This window comes from Myxine glutinosa, chromosome 1 (genome assembly GCF_964187855.1).
Source record: "Myxine glutinosa chromosome 1, kmMyxGlut1.1, whole genome shotgun sequence".
NCBI lineage: Eukaryota > Metazoa > Chordata > Myxini > Myxiniformes > Myxinidae > Myxine > Myxine glutinosa.
The window spans coordinates 436,103,468-436,126,323 of record NC_136261.1 but is presented as its reverse complement, the minus strand read 5'-3'; the positions used below and the strand labels follow the sequence as shown (position 1 = coordinate 436,126,323).

General features: G+C 44.0%; 1 protein-coding gene and 1 long non-coding RNA gene across 5 annotated transcripts in view; both read right to left on the bottom strand.

Moving 5' to 3' along the window:
• Nucleotides 1-22,856, bottom strand: part of LOC137418135 (uncharacterized) — a 92,466-nt gene that overhangs the window by 3,509 nt on the left and 66,101 nt on the right. The window lies entirely within an intron of this gene.
• Nucleotides 4,320-22,856, bottom strand: part of LOC144888188 (tripartite motif-containing protein 14-like) — an 84,642-nt gene continuing 66,105 nt past the window's right edge. For all 4 annotated transcript variants that reach the window (XM_078770730.1, XM_078770728.1, XM_078770729.1 and 1 more), the window contains 2 exons: nucleotides 11,031-11,090; nucleotides 4,320-4,948 (listed from right to left, as the gene is read on the bottom strand). In XM_078770730.1, the coding sequence (XP_078626856.1) occupies nucleotides 4,428-4,948; nucleotides 11,031-11,090 (581 nt within the window). In that variant the 3' untranslated portion in view covers nucleotides 4,320-4,427. The remainder of the gene's footprint in view (nucleotides 4,949-11,030; nucleotides 11,091-22,856) is intronic.

Here is a 22,856-nt window from a genome sequence, read left to right as displayed (position 1 = left end):
GAGAAGAATAAAACAATGAATCAATGATCAGTAACATCGACTTGGATGTTAAGTTTTGCACAAACACCAAGTTCCTGATTCTTCACAATCTCAATTAATGACCTCATTCACCTGTAAAATGTTTGTTTTCGGCACAAAAAGAAGATTTCTCTCCCTCACTGGCTGGTTCCCCTACACTCCCGGATTACAACTTTGTGGATTTCATGTTATGAATTTTACAATTTATGAAAAAGGATTATAGTACTGGTTGGCTTGTATTTCTGGTCCATAATGTTTCTTCATCATAACAAAAGTAACTAGAACGGCGCCTGGTAGAGCACATACCGCCACCAAGCGGAACACCTTATGTTTTGTATCCACTGAAAGACAGGATCTGGATCCAGACCTGAATCAAAGTCGAATCGGTTTGTTATTGTCACCTAACCAACTCATTCAACAAGTTTTGTCATAATCCATTCACAAATTTGTGAAATATCGTGTTGCGCAGTATATCGTTTTTGGCCCCAACTCTCAATGATGTGGAATCAGTTAAAAAATTCTCTGTTCCAGATCTGGATTCGGCTCTTCACCAAATCGTATGAATTCGTCCGTGTCACACACCCGATGTGATGCCGATCTTCTTCTTCCTGATCGGCATCACAGTTAACTCAGAAACGTGATGAACGCCACATTCACCCACCAGCATATATATAAACCCCCTTCCTCTCCTGCCTCCCCCCTCCCCTCCCCTTGAGTTTTTTTGTACTATTTGTACCTCCAGTCAAGTTCCATTTGAGTTTCTTTGATTGTGACCAGTGTGTATGAATTTTGTTTTCGATCTAGTTTAGTTGTTTATCTTGTCCATTTTTGGTTATGCCCAGATGGGATGTTTCCATGGCAGTTTGAACAACGATTTTTACTCAATCTTTGCTGTAGGCCATGTTTCATTGCCATGTGTGATATGGGGAGAACACCACCACCAACAACAACAGGCATTTTAAGGCGATTTTCCCTGCAAGAGCGGGGGTTAGCCTTGCGGTCCCCATGACAATCTTCTCCATTTCCCCCTATATTCGGCATCTCCCCTTGTTAAACCCCTTGCCCGCATTTCTTCTTCCACCACCTTCAGCCAAGTCTGTCTCGGTCTTCCCTGTCCTCTACTTCCTTCTACATTTATTTCCATCACTCTTCTCAACCAGTCACTTTCATCCTTCCTCAACACATGACCAAACCATCTCAACCTGTTTCTCTTCACAGCATCCATCACAGGCTCTATTCCCATCATCTTTCACAATTCATCATTTGTCTTCCTCTCTCTGAACGATATCCAACATCCACCGAACCATTCACAGTTCCACCCGTTCCAGCCTTCATTGCTGCTCTACGTTCATTACCCATGTCTCGCTCCCATAAATCGTAACACTCCTCACACATGCAGCATTCACCTTTCCCTTCAGCTTCATCGACACTTCCCTCCTCATCAGCATGCCACTCAGTTCCCAATACTTCTTCCATGCACATCTCACTCCAGCAACCGTTGCCGAGTCTGATCCACCTACTCCATTCAGCATGTGTCCTCGGAAGCAAAATGTTTTCACACCTTCAAGCTTCATGCCGTCTCCAAGCTCCAACTGAACATTTCCTCCATCTGCAGCTCCCTCTGTGCACACATTACACTTGAATGTAGCTGCCACACTGGTTAATGACCCTCCCAGACCACTACATTTTTGATGAACCCACTCAGTGCACATTGTACATTGAATGGAGTTCACTCCAACATCCTTCCTACACACAGCACACGGTCACTTCCCAGTTCCTTCCACCTCACTGCATACTTTACCGCTTGCCATCACATTCGTTTTTCTGATATTCACTGTCAGACCTTTTGTCTCCATACATTCCTTCCACTTGTACTTCTTCTCCTTCAGTCCATCTATACTTTCCCAAATCAACACCAGATGATCTGCATACAACAACTCCGACGGTAAAACCTCCTTTATGTTCCGAGCCAGCACCTCCATCACAGCTACAAATAGAAGTGGACTTGGTACCGACGCCTGATGCACTCCCACCTTCACCTCAAACTCACAACTGTTCCCATCCTTCGTCCTTACAGCTGTGCGCGCTCTCTCGTACATTGCCATCACTACTCTGATCAACCATTCCTCCACTCCCAACTTCCTCAATGCCATGTCACTACTTCATGTGGAACCCGATCGAATCCTTTCTCCAGATCAACAAACCCAAGAAACAACTTCTTCCTCTTCTCCATGTACTTCTGCAACTGCCTTACAATAAAAAGCACATCTGTTGTTCCTCTTCCTGGCATAAATCCAAACTGCATTTCGTCGATCTTAACTTTCTTCCTTATCCTCCTCTCCAACACCCTTTCCAATACCTTCATTCCATGCTCCAATATATTTATCAATCGATACAAGCGACAGTGCACAGGGTCACCTTTCCCCTTGTGTAGAGGGACGAGGGTACTCAGTTCCCAATCCACTGGGATTCAGCCTTCTTTCACCACCAGATTACAGATCTCTATCATTCTCTTCACACCCCAACTTCCTGCTGCCTGCAACATATCTCCCACAACTCCCGTCTGCCCTCCCGCTTTTCCACTCTTTATTGCTTTTATCGTTTCCTCAACTTCCTTCTCAGTTGTCTTCTCTGCCGGTCCTAAAACTGGGTTACTCTCTATGTTGCCATCCCATTCATTCTCTGCATTCAACAGCATTTCCATATCTCTCTTCCATCTTCCCTTAATTCCATCTGGGTCCACAACGATTTGTCCCACTTCATCCTTCAAGCAACTCACCCCCATCACATCACACCTGTCTTTCGCTATCTGATTTGCAATCCTGAATACCGCTCTCTGATCCTCTCCCGAATCCAAGCATTCTCCGAACATTTTCCTACATGCCTCCTGCACCTTTGCTACCTCTTTCTTTGCAGCCTTCTTGGATGCCTTATAACTTTCATGCTCTGCCTTTTCTCCCCCACATACCCTTCACCTTCTGCCACTCCTTAAACTACTTCCTCTTCTCATCAATCCTCTTTCCAACTTCATCATCCCACCACCATGTTTCCCAGTGCCTCAGTGGTCCTTTTGTCCATCCACATACCTCACCAACGGCTCCCAACAGACTATCTTTCATTGACATCCAACCACTTTCAAGCTCAAGCACATCATCCTCGACCATACTCAGCCTCCCTTCTAAAGCTTCCCTCACTGTCACCTCTTTCAACCTCCACACCTTCATTCTCGGTTGGTGCTTCACCTGCTGAGCTCTCCTTGCACCTTTTACCCTTATGTCACAGACAAGGAAATGGTGCTGTGAAACAGCCTCCTCCCCCGGGATCACATTTGTGTCCCGGATGTGCCCCCTATCTTGCCTACGCACCATCAGGTAATCAACGGTTGTCGTCGACCCACCTGATGTGCATGTACTGAGCTTATTATCCTCTTTCTGGAACTGAGTATTACAAATCAACAAACCAGCTCCATCAGCAAACTCGAAAATCCTTTCACCTTTTCCATTCCTCACACCATATCCGGTTACCCCCATGAACCCCCTCAAAACCATCTATACACCTTCCCACATGTACATTTAGGTCTCCTCCTACCACAACAACTTCAACTTTCACGTTTTACATCAGCTTCTCTGTTGCACACCAGAACTTGTCCTTCTCTTCATAGCTCCGATCGACCTGCAGAGCATATCCCGAGATGACGTTCACCAAGAGCTTTCCAATCATCATTCTCACCATCATCAACCTTTCACTCACTCTTGTCACACTCACCACACTGTCTACAAACTCCTCAGAAAACAGGACACCAACACCATGGATGCCTTCCAGACACCCTTGCCACACAAACTTGTATTTCTGTCCCTGCCTACCCTTCACCATTCTCACACCACTTCCCTTCCATCTCGTCTCCTGCACACAACATATGTCCACTCATCTTCTGACCAATACTTCTCCCACTTCTCCTGATCTTCCTGTCATTGTCCCTACATTCCATGTCCCAAACCTCAGAAACCGATCTCCACGTTGGGCATCAGACATTTCGTTGTCATAAAGTGAGTGATTTCCACCCTTGCTTTGTTTGGGTTCCCCACCTTGATTTTTGACGAGAGGGGGTGAGGTCCCCCACGTGGTACTTCGGGCTGTACCCTGCCCATATGTAGTTGTAATTGTCATGGTTCCCTTTTTTGAGGCAATGTTTTATAGCCGGATGCCCTTGCTGACGCCACCCATTTTAGTCGCCTCTTATGACACGCAGGGATACGGTGTACCTATTCTAAACCTGGGTACACACCAGGAAAGATAAACAATGAACTTATGAAACTTTATTATAATGTTAACATTAATCATCGTCAGGAACAAGCAAATGATTTTATTGATTTGAACCAAAAAGAACCTGATCAGTTTGTGATGAAAGCTTATTTCACTAAATGTACAAAATGAACAGTTTCATCCCAAACCAGAAAGGCGGGTTTAACGGGTTCCATGAAGTTCGCCCTGAACACGTGCAGGACCCGCGAGTCCCCGAAACACGTCAACTCTCCCACCTCGCAATCCAAGAAGAACCCAAACCGTTCAGGAACCCCCGGCGCGGACAGGACGGTATATTCTTCGTCGTGATTTGCAAAGTATTTGTTATTACGTTTCTCTAAACACCAAGACTCGGGATTCTCTCCCAACTCGCTCCCTTTCCCCTTCCTCCCCATGGAGTTTAAACAGATTCCGATTGTGCACCAACCACTCGACCTGACATTAACCTCCCAGTAATGACGACCCGAGGAGAAACTCTCAGAGGAAACAACTTGTGGATAAAAATCAAAACGATCAGGATGTTCCGGGTACGGATTGTCGGTCCCGGTTTGAGTCGCCGCCCTGAGATCCCGGGAGATCTCGATCTCTGGATGTGCAGTGTTTGGGTCCAGACTCGGGGTCCGTCCATCTGCGGACACGACATGGGGTCATGGACATTGTTAGACATACGGACAGAAACAAACACAAACACATTAATCCCTTTTTATAAACTTTAAGAATCACATTTATCACAAAAAAACATTTATTACAATTGTTTTTACTTATTTACTTCACTTCCAACAACTTACATTATTTGTAATAAACCCGAAAACAAACCGCAATAGGGAAATTAGGAAATTGTAATAATTGAAAACAAAGGGAAATTTTAATACCTCTGCCACCAGCACCAGGTGCCACTTTGCCACCATACATTTACATAGAGCATTTATGCCTTCCCACAAGCCGCCCACGTGATGCCACGGCCATGTTCCCGATGTTAACCCCCCCCCCTATTTCCCCCCCCACAAGAAGTTGTATTTGTACCCCGAGTTTGAAGTTTGTAACTTAACAGATGTCGCCGTGCATGAGAAACAAAGGCAGACAGACAATGGCGTTAATGTATAGATGTATCTATTTGGAAGTGACGGGTCGTATCATGAAAGCAGATCACACAAAAAGGGGAAAATAAAATAGCACAACAAAGGTGAGGCATGGGGGGGGGGGGGGGGGGTTGCTGCCTTAGTTTGTCAATCAATTATATCTCCTCTTCAAAGGAAGGAAGTAAGATTGACTCAATCTGAGGAGGGAGCAGGGGTGTTCCACCCATTACCAAGCTGCTTGTAGAGTGCTCGCCAAGCAGCTTAAGCACTCACTCCACCAATGACGTTGAGATGCCACAATGTCCCACAATTTCCGAATAAAACAAATGAATTTTTTTTTTAATTGTTGTAACTGCTGCTGAGGTCAAATCCCTCATTACCATTTTTAAATTCGGTTCAGGTGAAGTGATTTTCGAGCTTTGCGGAAATCAAATAAAGGAACAAACACACTGGTGTTTATAAGCATTGTGATATATACAGGTGTACAGGGATTCGTAGGTATGAAGATCAGCTATATTATCATTCGCAGATATGAAGCTTTATTGTACAGAAACCGACATGTTCTGAGGCAAGGCATACTCGAGTTGAGCGAACAAAATAGGGAAATTAAGACCCCAAGCTGAGCGACTTGAACGTAGGATGACCAAAGGTAAGCCTGTTTGCGTAAATGATCGTAAAAAACACACCAAAACACCCAGTTTTCATTGATGAGAGCCTACCTGTTGAGATGGTCTTTAATCAGTAAACACAAGTTTGGACTATCCCCTCCTCCTGGTTGGACATCGTTCAATTAAACAAACTTTGTTTTGAAGAGCAGGACTCTTGCTTGAGATGGACGAAGTGACGGGCAAGACACAAACTCGTCCGAGAAGATGTTTATTGTAAAAACCAACTCGGGAACTCTAAAAAGCCCGTTTATCGGGCTGCATATATATCAAAACCAGAAAGCACAACCGAATCCGAAAGCCCCGCCTCTCAGGCGAGGCTCGCTTTGGCGGTCACGTGACCGAGAGGTGCAAAGGATTATAACCGCACGCGCGGCACACTTTGGTGGTCACGTGACCAGCCACCCCGGCGCCGTGGTTTGCCCGCCGGTTACGTCACCGGCTGGAGCAAGGAGATTCTGTTGCTGGTCTCGCTTGGGGGACCCATGGGTCGCTACACACGCCCCCCCAGAATGGACTTGATCCACGAAGGTCAACCTGAGGGGGGTCCGGATGACCCGACCGAAACAACCCCTGGCCAGTCGCGGGGGGGTGGGGGGGGGTCCGGTGTGGTGGCGGGGGGTTGGATGGGGGGTGCAGTGGACGGGGGGTGGCCGCGCCGCGGTGGGAGAGCCAGCCGTGGCGGCTGGCCGACGTCCATGTGGGCTGGCTTGAGGCGGTCCAGCGAAATCCGGTCTGCCCGGCCACCGATGTTGACGATGAAGGACTTGTTGTCCCGTCGTAGGACCCGGAAGGGTCCATCGTATGGTGGCCGGAGCGGCCCCCGGTGCCCGTCGTGGCACACGAAGACGTACTCCACTGTGCGGAGTGCTGGGGGGATGTAGGATTGGGGTCGCCGTGGCGGGACGTGGGCACCGGGGCGAAACGTCGGGCGGCCTCCTGGAAGTCCGTGCGCTGGCGCGCGGCGGACCAGGAGCTGGTGGCGTCGGGAATGAACTCGCCCGGTATGCGGAGGGCCTGGCCGTACACCAGCTTGGCGGTGGACGCCTAGAGGTCCTCTTTGGGAGCCGTGCGGAGGCCCAAAAGGACCCACGCGAGCCGGTCAGCCCAGCCGTCATCCTGGAGGCCGGCCATGAGTGCGGGGTTCATGGAGCAGTGGAACCGCTCGCACAACTCATTGGCCTGAGGGTGGTAGGCCGTGGTGTGGTGCAGGGTAACGCCCAACGTGCGGGCGACCATGCCCCAAAGTTCGGACGTGAACTGTGGGCGCTCAGCTCAGGAATGACGCTCAGTCCGACGTGATGTCCGCTGGTGCGCTGAAACGCGTGACCCAGGTGTCGATGAACGCCTGGGCCACGTCGGCGGTGGTGGTGGAGGCGAGCGGCATGGCCTCCGGCCACCTGGTGGTCCTGTCCACCATGGTAAGCAGGTGGGTGAACCCCCGCGATGGGGGAAGGGGACCCACCAGGTCCACGTGGACGTGGTCGAACCGTCGCTCGGGCAGGGTGAAGGGAGCCAGCGGAGCCTGGGTATGACGGTGGGCCTTGGCCCGCTGGCAGGGTGTGCAGGCGTTGGCCCAGTCACGGACGTCCCGTCGCAGCCCATGCCAGACAAAATGTGCCGCCACCAGCCTCTGGGACGCCTTCCGGCCCGGGTGAGAGAGGCTGTGGAGCGAAGCAAAAATGCGACGCCGCCAGGTGACCGGCACAACGGGGCGAGGTCGGCCTTGGGAGATGTCGCACAGCAGGACCGTGTCCGCGAAGGGGACGTCAGCCAAGCAGAGGCCCGTGTCCGCCACCCGGAGCACCTGCACCGTGCCGTCGGTGGCCTGGTCTGTTGCCATCAGGGCGAAATCGATGCCGAGGTGGACGGCGTTGGCGCCGGCTCGAGAAAGGCAGTCGGCCATGGCGTTGTCCTTCCCGGCGACGTGCCGGATGTCTGTGGTGTACTCCGACACGGCGGAGAGGTGGCGCTGCTGGTGGGCCGACCACGGCTCCGTGACCTTGGCCATTGCGAAAACCAACGGCTTGTGGTCGACAAAAGCCGTGAATGGGCGGCCCTCCAGGAGGTGGCGAAAATGGCGGACGGCCAGGTACAGCCAGAGGAGCTCGCAGTCGAAGGTGCTGTACTTCAACTCGTTGGGCAGGAGTTGCCGGCTGAAGAACGCAAGCGGCTGCCATGCTCCGTTTACCCATTGTTCATGGACCGCGCCCACGGCATAGTCGGAGGCGTCCGTGGTGAGGGCGATGGGAGCCTGGGGTACCGGGTGGGCCAGCAGTGTGGCGTTGGCGAGGGCCTGTTTTGCGCCGGGAAAAGCAGCGTCCATGTCCGTGGACCAGACAACGTCGCGTTTCGCTGGCTGGCCGCGGAGGGCGGCGTACAAGGGCCGCATGAGTTGCGCAGCTCGGGGCACGAAGCGGTGATAAAAGTTCACCATCCCGAAGAACTCCTGCAGCGCCTTGATGGAGCGGGGGCGCGGGAAAGCGGCGATGGCCTCGACTATGGCCGGTAGCGGCACGGCGCCGGTCCGGGTGATGCGGTGGCTCAAAAAGTCGATCGTCGCCGCACCAAAGTGGCATTTGGCCGGGTTGATGATCAATCCATGCTCGCTGAGGCGGCCGAACAGTGTCCAGAGGTGGAGGAGGTGCTCGGCTCTGGACGTGCTGGCGACGAGGATGTCGTCCAGGTAGGTGTAGAGGAACGGCAAGTTGCGCAGCACGCCGTCCATCAGGCGCTGGAATGCCTGTGCCACGTTTTTGAGGCCGAAGGGCATCCGGAGGAATTCAAAGAGGCCGAAAGGTGTAATAACGGCCGTCTTCGGGATGTCGGCCGGGCGGACGGGCACCTGGTGGTATCCCCGAATCAGGTCCACTTTTGAAAAAATGGTCCGCCCCGCCAACCGGGCGGAAAAATCCTGGATGTGCGGGACGGGGTACCTGTTGGGGGTAGTGGCGTCTTTAAGGCGGCGGTAGTCACCGCATGGCCGCCATCCACCCCCTGGCTTCGGGACGATGTGCAGCGGCAAGGCCCAGGCACTGTCGGAGCGTCACACGATGCCGAGGCACTCCAGCGTGGCGAACTCGGCCTTGGCGACGGCGAGTTTGGTGGGACCGAGATGGCGAGCCCGGGCGTACACCGGCGGGCCCGTAGTGGGGATGTGATGCTCGATGCCGTGACGCACCGCGATGGCCGAAAACGTCGGTCGCGTGAGGGCCGGGAACTCCGCGAGGAGACGTGCGAAGTCGTCTGCCAATGGGAGGATGCAGGAAAACACGGTGGGTGAGGAACAGCTCAAGGCGCATGCCAGGGAGCTGAAAGTTTCGGCGTTGATGAGACGCCGGCGTTTCACGTCGACCAGCAGCCCGTGGGCACACAGAAAATCGGCCCCGAGCAAAGCCATGGGAACGTCCGCCGTCACGAACTCCCAGTGAAAGAGCTGGCTGCCAAAGCGGAGGGCGACGGTGCGTGGGCCGAAGGTGTGGATGGCGGAGCCGTTGGCCGCAATTAAGGAGGGGCCGCAAACGGCGGCCCGCCTGTCCTCCGCCGAAGCGGGAATGACGCTCAGCTGGGCACCGGTGTCGCAGAGAAAGCGCCGCCCCGACGCTTGGTCCACAATGAATAGCAGGTTTCCGGAATGGCCGGCGTTCATTGCTGGTAGGGAACGCCGGCCCGCCCGTTTCCCGACTTGCTGAACTTGCACGGGGGTCGACATGATCGGGCCTGCCGCCCGAACCTGGCGTGGAAATAACACCAGGCCGGGTCCGGCGGGGGCTCCGGGCGATGCCGCTGCCAGTCGCGCCGGCCTGGCGGCCTCCGGGAAGGAAACTGCATCGCGGGTGCCGGGCGGGTGGGCGGGAGGGCTCCCAGCCGCCACCCCGACGAGCTGGCTCGCTGCTCCGGCTAGCTGGCTTACCGAATCGATCTTGTCGGCCTCCTTGGCGAGGTCGCGGGGGTTCCTCATGGTCGTGCCTGCCAGGGCAACCCATACCTGGGCCGGGAGCTGGCGAAGAAAAAGCTCCCGAAACAGGAAATCCGAGGGATGCTCGCTGAGCAACGCGAGCATGTAGTCCATGCGTTCAGATGGGCGCGTATCGCCGAGCTCAGGAAGGTCGAGCAGGCGTCATGTGCGCTCAGCCGGGGAGAGGGCGAAAGCGCCCAGAAGAAGTGCCTTGATGGCGTCGTACTTGCCGTCAGCGGGCGGGTTCTGGAGGAAGCTCAGGCAGCGGGCGGCGGTCGCGGAGCCAAGCACGGCGACCACGTAATGGTATCGCGTGGCGTCCTCCGTTATGCTACGCAGGGCGAACTGGGCGTCCACCTGCACGAACCAGACGGCGGCATGTGCTTCCCAGAAGGTGGGCAATTTGAAGGACACTGCGGTGTCCATCGCGTGTCGTAAATTCGGGGTCACCAGTGAAGAGCAGGGCTCTTGCTTGAGATGGACGAAGTGACGGGCAAGACACAAACTCATCTGAGAAGATGTTTCGTGTAAAAAACCAACTCGGGAACTCTAAAAAGCCCGTTTATCGGGCTGCATATATATCACAACCAGAAAGCACAACCAAAACCGAAAGCCCCGCCTCTCAGGTGAGGCGCGCTTTGGTGGTCACGTGACCGACAGGTGCAAAGGATTATAACCGCATGCGCGGCACGCTTTGGTGGTCACGTGACTGGCCACCCTGGCGCCTTGGTTTGCCCGCCGGTTACATCACCGGCTGGAGCAAGGAGATTCTGTTGCTGGTCTCGCTTGGGGGACCCATGGGTCGCTACAGTGTCTTGTGACACTTGACAAGAGGAAAAATCGAGTTGGAAAATAAATAAGTGGAATAGAGTGAAGTAAAATATAAAGAGGGAAATAAAACAGAAGAAAAATGAAAGAATGAAAAGGAGGAAATATGGCATTTTAAATAATATCTTTGAATGTAGGGAAGGAGAAGAACCCCACCCCCCACTTTTTCCCTTCACTTACAAAGATCTCTCAACTTGTTCTGATCCAGCTCAAACTTCTCTGGATGCTCCACTGGTCCTTCTGTGGAAATGATTAAAAATTAACAAAAATTATAAGATGTAAAATTCTCTTGTTTTTATGTTTTGAAGATTAAAAAAAATCTTTTTACCAAAAATCTAAAAATAACAAACATGGGGGAAGAGAAATGGAACCCCCATTTTGTATAAAAATAAAATATAATTTTTATTGATTCATGAAGATAATTTCACAACATTGTTCTTCCACTTCCCTCCCAAGTACTAAAATTGAGTGATCGATGATTCGTTTTCTCCACAAGATAGAATGAATCTTTCGTTCCTCACTGGAACCAGAGGAAGAACTCAAGTTCCTGTTAACTTAGAATCCAGAAGAAAACACAAACAACTGAATTGAAGATCATATCATTCTTGGAACACATGAATGATTCAAGGTACATGTGAATAATTCTAGGTACATGTGAATGATTCAAGGTACATGCGAATGATTCAAGGAACACGTCAATGATTCTAGGTACGGGTGAATGATTCTACGTACTTGTAAATGATTCGAGGAGCATGTGAATGATAAAGGAACACGTGAATGATTCTAGGTACACGTGAATGATTCAAGGAACACGTGAATGATTCAAGGTACACGTGAATGATTCAAGGAACATGTGAATGTACTTCTTTTTTCACAATCTCAACTCATGACCTCATTCACCTGTAAAATGTTTGTTCTCGGCACAAAATAAGATTTCTCTTCCTCACGGTCCGGTTCCCCTACAATCCCAGATTAGAACTTTGTGGACTTCATGTTATCCATTTTTCAATTCATGAAAAACGATTTAAATTCTGTTAGTTTTGTATTTCTGGTCCATAATGTTTCATCATAACAAAATTAACCAGAACGGCACCGGATAGAGCACGTAGCTCTGCCAGACTGAACAGTTTACGTTTTGTATACCACTGAAAGACAGGATCTGGATCCAGACCTGAACCAAAGTCGAATCGGCTTGTTATTGTCACCCAACCAACTCATTCACCAAGTTTTGTCATGACTCATTCACAACTTTTTGAAAAATCGAATGAATTCGTCCTTGTCACACACCCAACCTATCCACAACATTCCATCTGAATCGATCCCCAACTTTTTTAAATATCGTGATAGACAATATATCGTTTTTGGCCCCAACTTTCAATGATGAGTCAGTTAAAAATTCCCTGGATCTGAATTCGGATCTTCTCCAAAATCTTATGAATCCATCCTTGTCACACACCCAACCTATCCACAACATTCCATCTGAATCCATCCCCAACTTTTTAAAATATCCTGCTCACAGACAAACAGAAAAACAAGACAGAAACAAACAAATAGACATTGGTGAAAACAATCTCCATCCACCTTCAGAGGTGGAGGGAAGAAGTGGAATTGTAAGAAAGTTACTTCCTGGAAATTTATATTTCGGGAGTAGAACATATTGTTACGTTTGTGGGAATGTCAATCATTTAGGAGTCGTGTTGTTTAGGGTGTATTGCATAGAAATGCCAGTTCAGCTATGGATCCCCAAATAGGACCTTTTCGTATTTATTTTTCCTTTTTCTTAAGGTTTACCACATATCCACTCCCTTTACCTCACGTGATTTTGTCTGTTGGTGGTGGTGCAAAAAGCAGCTTAAGAAAGGATTCAACCCTTTTTCTTTCAAGCAAGAAAGTGTGGGAAAAAGCATAAGAGGAGGAAGAAGAGCGTCTCTTGGCAGTGCAGTAAAAAAAGGAACCTTGCTTGTGGTGTGAACGGCTTCATTGAGGTGTTGTTGTGAGGGACTCGATCTCTACGAACCTTCTGAAGGATTTAGTGTGCATGAAGCAGGTGGACAAAAAGGAAAATAGTATATTCTGTGGAAAAAGATGCTTCTTGGGTCTCTGAGGAAACCGAGAAATGCTTCATGCTGTGAATGGGTTCGGCATGTGCTACATGAAGGAATCGATCTCCATGAACTTCCTGAGGGATTTGTTGTGCTGTATGAAGGAGGTTGACGAAAGGAAAGGGATGAAAGGAAAAAGGAATTGCAGAGTGTGATGACTGGTCCATTCACATTTGTTCCTGCCAAGCCCCGCTCTGACGAACTTTGATGAACCGTTGTTCCCGCCAAGCCCCGCTCTGACGACCTTTGATGAACCTTTGTTCCTGTCAAGCCCCGCTCTGACGAACATTGATGAACCTTTGTTCCTGTCAAGCCCCGCTCTGACGAACGTTGATGAACCTTTGTTCCTGTCAAGCCCCGCTCTGACGAACGTTGATGAACCGTTGTTCCCACCAAGCCCCGCTCTGACTAACGTTGATGAACCTTTGTTCCCGCCAAGCCCCGCTCTGACGAACTTTGATGAACCTTTGTTCCTGTCAAGCCCCGCTCTGACGAACGTTGATGAACCTTTGTTCCCGCCAAGCCCCGCTATGACGAACATTGATGAACCGTTGTTCCCGCCAAGCCACGTTCTGACAAACGTTGATGAACCGTTGTTCCCACCAAGCCCCGCTCTGACGAACATTGATGAACCTTTGTTCCCGCCAAGCCCCGCTCTGACAAACGTTAGTAGTGTAATAATGTTGCTTCTGGGACACCTCCGTTTAACATGGGAAATCCCTATCTAATGTCATTTACCCCCTTGTCTTTTTCAAAAATCATAAACACCTCTATTTCTCCCACCCTCATCTTTATGAACCTTTTGTCTGTAGTACCTATCCTTAATGTTGTTCATTAGACCACTCAAACACTACAAATATTTGTTTTCTCTTATAGACCTATCATCCTTCTTCTACATATCATCTGGCAGATTAATCTTTGACCCACTCAAACATTGACCCATTCACTTCCATATTAATTCTTTCCCTCCCTCATTGCCCCTAAACACCTCTATTTCTCTCACCCTGTTCTTTACGATCCTTCTAACCTTTTGACATGTTATCCTTATTCATTAGACCACTTAAACAATGGTCCTTCTGACCTTATGGACCTTTTAACCTTTTACTCTTAATATCATCTGGTGAATATAACCCACTCAAACAACGACCCTACAAATATTTGTTTATGCGTGGGAAATAATTTAATTCTCCTACAACTCTCCTCACCGTCTAATACATTAACAAAAAATATGTTTGAGTTTGGTTCTTTATTAAGATATTTTAACTGAGCTAAGATAAAATGGTAAACCTCCCTCAATGTTCTTGTTTGAGCGCCTCCAGTGCCACACACTTTTTGGTAGGCTCTGCCCACCTTGTTAAGCTCCGTCCACTTTTTGGTAAACCCCGCCCACTTTTTGGTAAGCCACGCCCACTTTTTACTAAGCCCCGCCACTTTTTGTTAAGCCACGCCCACTTTTGCTATGCTCCGCCCACTTTTGCTAAGCTCCGCCCACTTTTGCTAAGTCCCACCCACTTTATAAACTCTTCCGCATTGTATCATTTCCAGGTAATACATTACATCATTTTCAGGGAATTTCCATCACATCATTTCCAGTTAAGACAGGCCCAGGGAATTTCCACAGGAAATGACACACACCCAGCCCTTCTTATAAAAGGCACCGACCACACAGGCTTTTTCAAACACGCTTTCTGCTTCACTTGAGAATGGACTACTATGCCGAAATGAAATGGGATAACTTTGCTATTCCTTGGAGTCCTACTACCTGTGTAGAACTCAACCTTCAGATTGATGAACTGGACTCGAACCTCTTATCAATGGAGGTAAGTTTGTTTATTTATTTATTTATTTATTTAATTTTTTTTTTTTTTTTTTTTTTAGATGAGACTCATGTAAGAGTTAACAAAGTTTATTTTAATATTCATAGAGCTTGATTTATACAAATAAAAATATTGTATTAAATTAATACATTGTTATTTTCTTTCACAGGAAATTGTATCTGAGATACGAAATGAAAATTCTGCTTTTAACACAACTTGGGATGAAGTTATTTTTTTGTTTGAAGACATTTTGAACAACCAAGACCCCCAGAACGAGTTCTACCTTGATGACCCAGCCAAAGAGTTATACCTTGGAGATCCACAAAATCCTGAAAAAGAGTTTTACCATGATGATACTTGTTGTGAGTTATCAAAACAAAACCCACTGAACAAGTTCTACCTTGATGAGCCAGAATACAAGTCATACATTGGAGACCCACAAATTTCTGAAAATTGGGCAAGGAGAGTTCTCCCTGATGGTCCGCAGTTATACTATGTGAGACACATCATAGAAACCCTAAAAAATTGGGAAAGGGAAGTTTTCCCTGATGGTCCGCAGTTATACTATGTGAGACTTATCACGGAAACCCCCAATATTTCTGAAAATTGTGGTTCTACCTTGGGGACTTGGAAAGATGGTTATATTTTTGGAGACTCGGAATGGGGGTTTTGTTTTGATGACGCGGAATGTGATACCTATCTTGGAGGCTCAACAGGAATGTGGTTATACCTTGGGAACTTGGAAAGTTGGTTTTATTTTGGAGACTCTACCTGTGGGGTCCATCTTGGAGACTCTTTGGATTCTAAAGCAATGAACAATGTTCTTTGTTTAATGACGCTTGATTTAAGCAATATCAAGAAAGTTCGAGGAAGAAAATGCTGGAAAATTCTTTGTTCCCATTTCTACTTCTTCAAACTTGAAAGCCTTGAAAGACAGAATTGGAAGAAGAGGAAAAAGAAAAAAAAGAAATACATATTTTTAAAAAAGAAGAAAAAAAAGATTATGTTAGGGTTTGGGTGGGATTTTGAATGTGAGGGTTAGGGATGGGGTTGGGTTAGGGATGGGGTTGGGTTAGGGTTGGGATTTTGAATGTGAAGGTTAGGGTTGGGGTTGGGTTAGGGATGGGGTTGGGTTAGGGTTGGGATTTTGAATGTGAGGGTTAGGGATGGGGTTGGGTTAGGGATGGGGTTGGGTTAGGGATGGGGTTGGGTTAGGGATGGGGTTGGGTTAGGGATTGGGTTGGGTTAGGGATGGGGTTGGGTTAGGAATGGGTTGGGTTAGGGATGGGGTTGGGTTAGGGATGGGTTTGGGTTAGGGATGGGTTTGGGTTAGGGATGGGTTTGGGTTAGGGATGGGGTTGGGTTAGGGTTTGTATATTATTATGACTCACTCACACATACACAAAAGTTAAGCCCCAACTGGAAAGTTGTGGGATTCTGTGTTTGGGGTTCACAGATTTAAAAACGTATCCCCATTATACACACACAAAAGTTAAGCCCCAACTAAAAAGTTGTGGGATTCTGTGTTTGGGGTTCACAGATTTAAAAACGTATCCCCATTATGCACACTCAAAAGTTAAGCCCCAACTGGAAAGTTGAGGGATTCTGTGTTTGGGGTTCACAGATTTAAAAACGTATCCCCATTATACACACACAAAAGTTAAGCCCCAACTGAAACGTTGTGGGATTCTGTGTTTGGGGTTCACAGATTTAAAAACGTATCCCCATTATACACACACAAAAGTTAAGCCCCAACTAAAAAGTTGTGGGATTCTGTGTTTGGGGTTCACAGATTTAAAAACGTATCCCCATTATACACACACAAAAGTTAAGCCCCAACTAAAAAGTTGTGGGATTCTGTGTTTGGGGTTCACAGATTTAAAAACGTATCCCCATTACATTTTATTTATTTATTTATTATTTTCAAGGGTATTAGCTGCTTACTTGTGTTTTTTGTAATTCTTGTGAGTAAAATGAACCCAAGATTTCTTCTCCATTTAAATCATATAATTTGTAGGTCCAAGGGACTGTATCCATTACATCAATGATTTTAAATAATTCATTAGTCCATTTTTGTGTATAACCTTTCTCAAAATGGCTTTTCCATTTGTATATCCTTACAATATCACCAACTTTGAACTTGGGCTTTCTCAAATTAATCTCCTTTTCATATTCTAATTTTGTAAATGTTTTTGATGGTTTTGATTTTGTTGATGAATGAACTGTATTATTGTAATTATCTACAATATCCTGAATTAAATACACCCATGTTTGAGAACCGAGTTGTGTGAATTTTTTATATAATTTCTCTTTCAAAGTACGATTAAAACGCTCAATAACAACTGCCTTTCCTTCATTAAAGGTGCTGTATAATTTAATACCTTTCCCCTTAAGAAATTTCATGAATATTTTGTTGTAGAACTCTGTTCCCTCATCGGTCCACAGTTTCTTTGGTTTTCTTTTATCCCTATCAAATATTAGCTTAAAGGCTAACATTAAAGTATCACCCCTTTTATTTTTTAAAGGGACAACCCAGGCAAATCTACTCCTCAAATCAATAACGGTTAAAGCATACCTGTATCCCTTATCATTATTTAGTTCGATTAAATCAGCGGACCATATGTGGTCAGTGTATTTAGAATAAACTTTCCTTCTTTTAAACTTTGTGATTATAGGTTTATGTAATTCATTAGCCAAAAGCTCCTCAGTCTTGATAACATCATTGGAGTTTAATAGTTTTTTGGGAAATAACCAAGACCAAGTTTCAATTTAGCACATCATTTTTTTTCACAAAAAACCTATCAACTTCTCTCTCAATGTAGGATTTCTTATCAAAGACAAATTAGACAACATTTCTCTGTCTGCTTCATGTTTTTCATCCAATGTAGTGGTATTCCCATAAGCAATATCATGCTTCATACACACTTTATCAACCCTATTTTTTGGTCTGGACCAAGGTTTAGGATTGTCAGCCTCATCTAATCTTTTATCCAAGTTTGTTCCTGGACCACAGAAAGAATACCCTGGAAAGTGTAATTCCCCTGGAATTCCAGTTGTTGTAAATTTACTTCCTGACAGAAACTTTTGTATGTCTCCTCCTCTTTTAGGAGAGATGAATTGGCACATTTTAGAGCCACATACTTGACATATTCCTTTTTGATAAACTCTATTATTTTTAGCTTTAACATAAGAGATATTTTTAGATTTAGTTTTCTTTTTACATTTGAGACAATAACTCATATTTATTTATCAGAAAAATTCCGACAGAGTATCAAAACCTTTTTGGTTTTCAACATATACATTTCAATCTTTATTTTTAAAACATAAAGAATCCTAAGGAATGCCTTCACTCTCTCCTCCATTTATTTACAAATAAAAACTAACTAAAGTCAATGACACCAACATCATCAATCACATAATCTTTTCCTTCTTCTTCTTCACCACTTTCTCGTTTAAATCTCCTCCCTGAAATTGAAGACATTGACGTTGTTATTTTTGAAACCATTATCTTCATAAGAGTTGTTAATTCTTTAATTTCCTCTTCGGTGCGTTGAGATTGATTTATTTGCTGTAATACACTCAATCTTTTACGAATCTCACTGATTTCCATCTTTTTATATTTTTCCTCCCTCTCTCTTTGCTCCCTTTCCTCCCTCTCCTCCTTCTCCTTTTTCTCCCTCTCCTCCTTCTTCTTTTTCTCTCTTTCCTCCTTCTCCCTTTTCTCTCTTTCCTCCTTCTCTTCTTCAACTCCTTCCTCATCCCTTGCTACCCTTGAGTTTGAACCCCAAAGAATATTATACATATACTCATCTGGATTTTGAGATATTCTTGTATCTATAATTATTTTTCTCATAATAGGATACCAATAAGATTTGTTGACGATTTCTAAAAGAGTTTTATATTTCATAACTTTGAGAAGTTCATTTTTATTTAATATTTTAAACAAGTCTCTATTTGTGGGTTTAACAATATCAGTATAAGGCCAGTTTTTAATGACAAAATTCCCATGTATATGCTCCAAATCATAAGGTATGTAATACCGAGCACCCTTTTCTTGTAGGTATCCTTGAATACAAAAATTATAATTCTCTTGTAGTCTTCTTCCTGCCATTTATGTATCAGAAATATATGTGAGATTAATATTATGACAGGTAATACCACCCCATCTTCCCACTACCAAATCGGTTTGTATTCCTCGGCTTTCTATCCTTATCTCATTACCTTCCTTCTTTGTCATGCGAACCATCGCTATACTATCATATATTTTTCTTTTCTTAAAATCACGTATTTGTTGTTTACTAATTGTACTTCCACATAAATCCTTATCCTCACCAAGTGGATAATATTCTTCTTTACGAGACTGATTTAAATCATGTAGGTCTTCTATGTTTATTGAAAAAGACCAATTATACCCTAAATCAGGCATATCATACCCCCATTTATTAATTCGCATATTAACTAAATGTCCTTCTTTATAAAATTCAATTGTAAGCAGGTAGTTAAATTCAATGAGGAAAGGTGTATGGTCAGTATAACCAGGTGTTGTGGTTGTAAATTTTACTTGTTTCACAAAACGTGCTGTTTTCTTTAAATATATATATTGTGATAAATCACTTAATCTAATTAAGTCATTCGCATCTGTAGGGTTTGGATAATTGATTAATTTATAAGTATTCTTCATATTAATATTTTTACTTACACTATATTTTTGTTGTTCAGCCTGTGCCTTTGTATAATAATTTGATAAATCAATATCCTGAGTGGATTTTCCAAAGATAGAACCATCTTTTCCAACATAAGTCATTTATATTAGATTAAAAATGATATCATAAAAATTTTCATTATTGTTGAGTTGAAATAATACATATAAACATAATTGACCACAACATTTAGAATTAATTTCTTGAACTTGAAATGTTTGATAAACACCATTCTATAAGAATTGTATTACTTCAACAGGTGGTGGCATACCATAACTATCAAAATAATATTTATCCTGACTATTATGAATACAAACCCAATGAGAACCATTCTGTGTGTCTAAATTCATAATAATATTCTTTGTATTCTTATTTATATGTATTAATTCATCTCTCATACAAATAACCACATTATCAATTTTTAGTGTTTTACAATACTTAGCTAGTTCTATATTTGACGTTGTATTCTTTCCAAATTGTTTAAACCATTTATCCATTTATTTATGAGAAAGATACAATCCATTACCCCGTTTAGTTAGTTTAACACCCGCTTGAGTGATAGAGGAAAGCATATCTCCAACCAACAATCTAGCTTTATCAGGTAGACTTTCAAGTTTTTGAGCAAAATCTACAATTACACCACTTCCACTAATTTGTTTCTCCAACTCCTTGTTATGTCTTTCCAATTCTTTTTGAGCTTTTAGTTGTGCCTTCCTTTCGTTAGCAGTTTTTACCGCTGCTGAAATACCACCAGTCAATGCTCCCGCCGCACTTAAACCAGCAAATAAAGGAATTAGAAACGGGAGAAATCCTCCTCTTGACTCGTCTATTGAATATTTCTTTAACATAGGTTTCGTCATTTTAATTTTAAGTGATCCAACATCATTTAGTGTTTTTACTTGTGTGTGTGTGAGTAAAACATCAATTCTTACAGCTCCTTTTCTTTGAATTGTATTAACATTAATAATACAAGGCTTTTGATTTTGAATACAAGATGTTAATTTATTAAGATTGATTTGATTAACATATACCCCAACCATTTATTTATGAGAAAAAACCTATGTGATATTAATCATAACACCATTATCTGTATTAATCTGTAATTCTGTTTCCTCCAAAAGCAAACAATATGCATTAACCTCTTCACTCTCCCCTCTTTCAATGTATAGAGAAGTATCCACTCGATTAGACTTTATAGTTTCCTTTTGAGAACTCAGGTCAATTGCGTAGATTGTATAAAGTTTTTGAAACGCAACCATATCCAAAATAGGATCATTATTACCATTACTTTCACACACCTTTTGGTAGGACTTGTAGGCTTCCGCATAATCATTTTTTTCCCAATCAATTTCCAATCTATCTCGCGGATAAAATGTGCCATCAAGAGAAACCCGAAGTTGTTTCACCTTAGCATTATCACTCAGCGCATTATTCTTATTAGTACCGTCCTCTCCATCTGGTTTTTTAAAAATGAGCCAGAGGTATCGTGGCTTTCCTTGAAGAACACCCAAATTCCAAGTGTAGGTAGTGTGTTCCAGTTTAACGTGTTGACATCTTCTTTTAAGGTATGATACATTTAGCGGTTTCTTTGAGTTAAGTCTTCTATTTAACATCTCTTCCGTTTTAAGATTAGGAGTATATTCACTGATATACCAACACAAATCATTAATAACAAATTTATTATTTTCTCCAAAAGCATTTTCATCCCCAAAAAGCAATCTATTTACATTATCATTCCTTTGTAGTTGAAATCTAATTTTAAGCCCATACAAAACTTTATCATAATCACAAAATCCAAATATACCTTTCAGAGGTACTGCTACGCTAAAACTATTCTCAGCTTTTGCGTCATCATTATACATTGACTTCCTTTGACTATAACCAGGGTCTGCGTTTGTACCCGTTGACATATCAGGAATAAAATCTTCAACAGCTCCCTTACCCATTCTATCACTAAACGAATATAGTGTAAATTTCATCATTTCAGATGTAGCAGAGACATAATCAACCGCTTCAACCTCTTGTTTTCCAATATACAGGCGGACACTGTCAAACATTTTCCAGAAGAAATCATTTACGAGTGTAGCATTAGTATTATTCGCAGCCTTAGTGAATTTAAATTTACACAGCAAGAAACTATCAGCTATATTCAAGTAAGTTTGTTGATTATTTATTTCAAAACTTTTTGTTCCGTTTGAATTCCAGTCTGTTCCTGTTATAGCATTTACCTTAAAATAGTCTTCCTTTTTAGTGGAGTTTGAAATGATAATTGTATCATCCAAATCATAGATACTATCAATCGCTTCCATACTTGTATTTATATAGCATTAAAATTGTTGAAACCCTGACCCAAGTATTTTAATGATTTTTTGTCGTTCTTGTGAAGATAGTTGAGTTTTACCTTTTTTTATTTCTTTGATTGCTTGTAATTTATGAGACTCCTTTTGAGCATCTTTTATACTCTTTATAGCACCCGCAACGGAGCCCACGGCAGAAGCAGTTGAACCAATTAGGTCTTTATGTTTAAGGATGGTTGAACCAATACCCATTAGAGTATCAATTATCCCATCTCCTTTATTTCGAAATTGATGACCTACACCTCGTTGTCTCTTAGGTTTATAGTATCCTCTACCCACATACCTTGTATAGTCTGGTGAAAGGAACATGCCCTCCCCTGTAATTATTTTATATTTTCCCAACTCGTGTTTTCTCACAATAACCATTATTTATTTATTGAAAAACTTCACGTAGGTGAATTCTGATGGATATAATTTCATCATTAAAGGATATCATACGATTATCTTGGTCGGTTATCCTAAAATTTACTCTGTATATGGTTTTTCCTGACACAGGTAAATAGACAAGATTTTTTGGTTCCATATTAAATTTATAACCAATCGGGGTTGAGTATGCACTGAATGAAAATATTGTATTTGTTCTTATTCCATCGTTATAAGCACCATCAATCAAATCACAATGAATTAATACTGAATTTATACCGGAGGATATTTGGATAACATTATCACTGTAAAACGTCCCGTTATTTTCAATCTTTTTTGAAGAGAAACCCAATAGCTCTCTAAACGAATTTTCAATCGTGAAATCAACTTTATAATTATTTTTTAAGTTTAATAGTTGATTTTGAAGTGTGTTTTTGAATATCTATTACAATATTTTTTGGTTCATCACCTTTTTCTTTCATAAGGCGAGAGACTTCTGAAGATATTTGAGAAATCTCGTAAGCTCCAGGTGAAACGGTTATAGTTTTATATCCACTTCCTGGATTATAACTAAACTTGTTGTTTTTCTCTGTGATATTAAAAAGGGTATTGTAAGTTTCCATTGACAACAAAGATGCCTCATATGAGGTAAGGGGGTCAAGTTGTA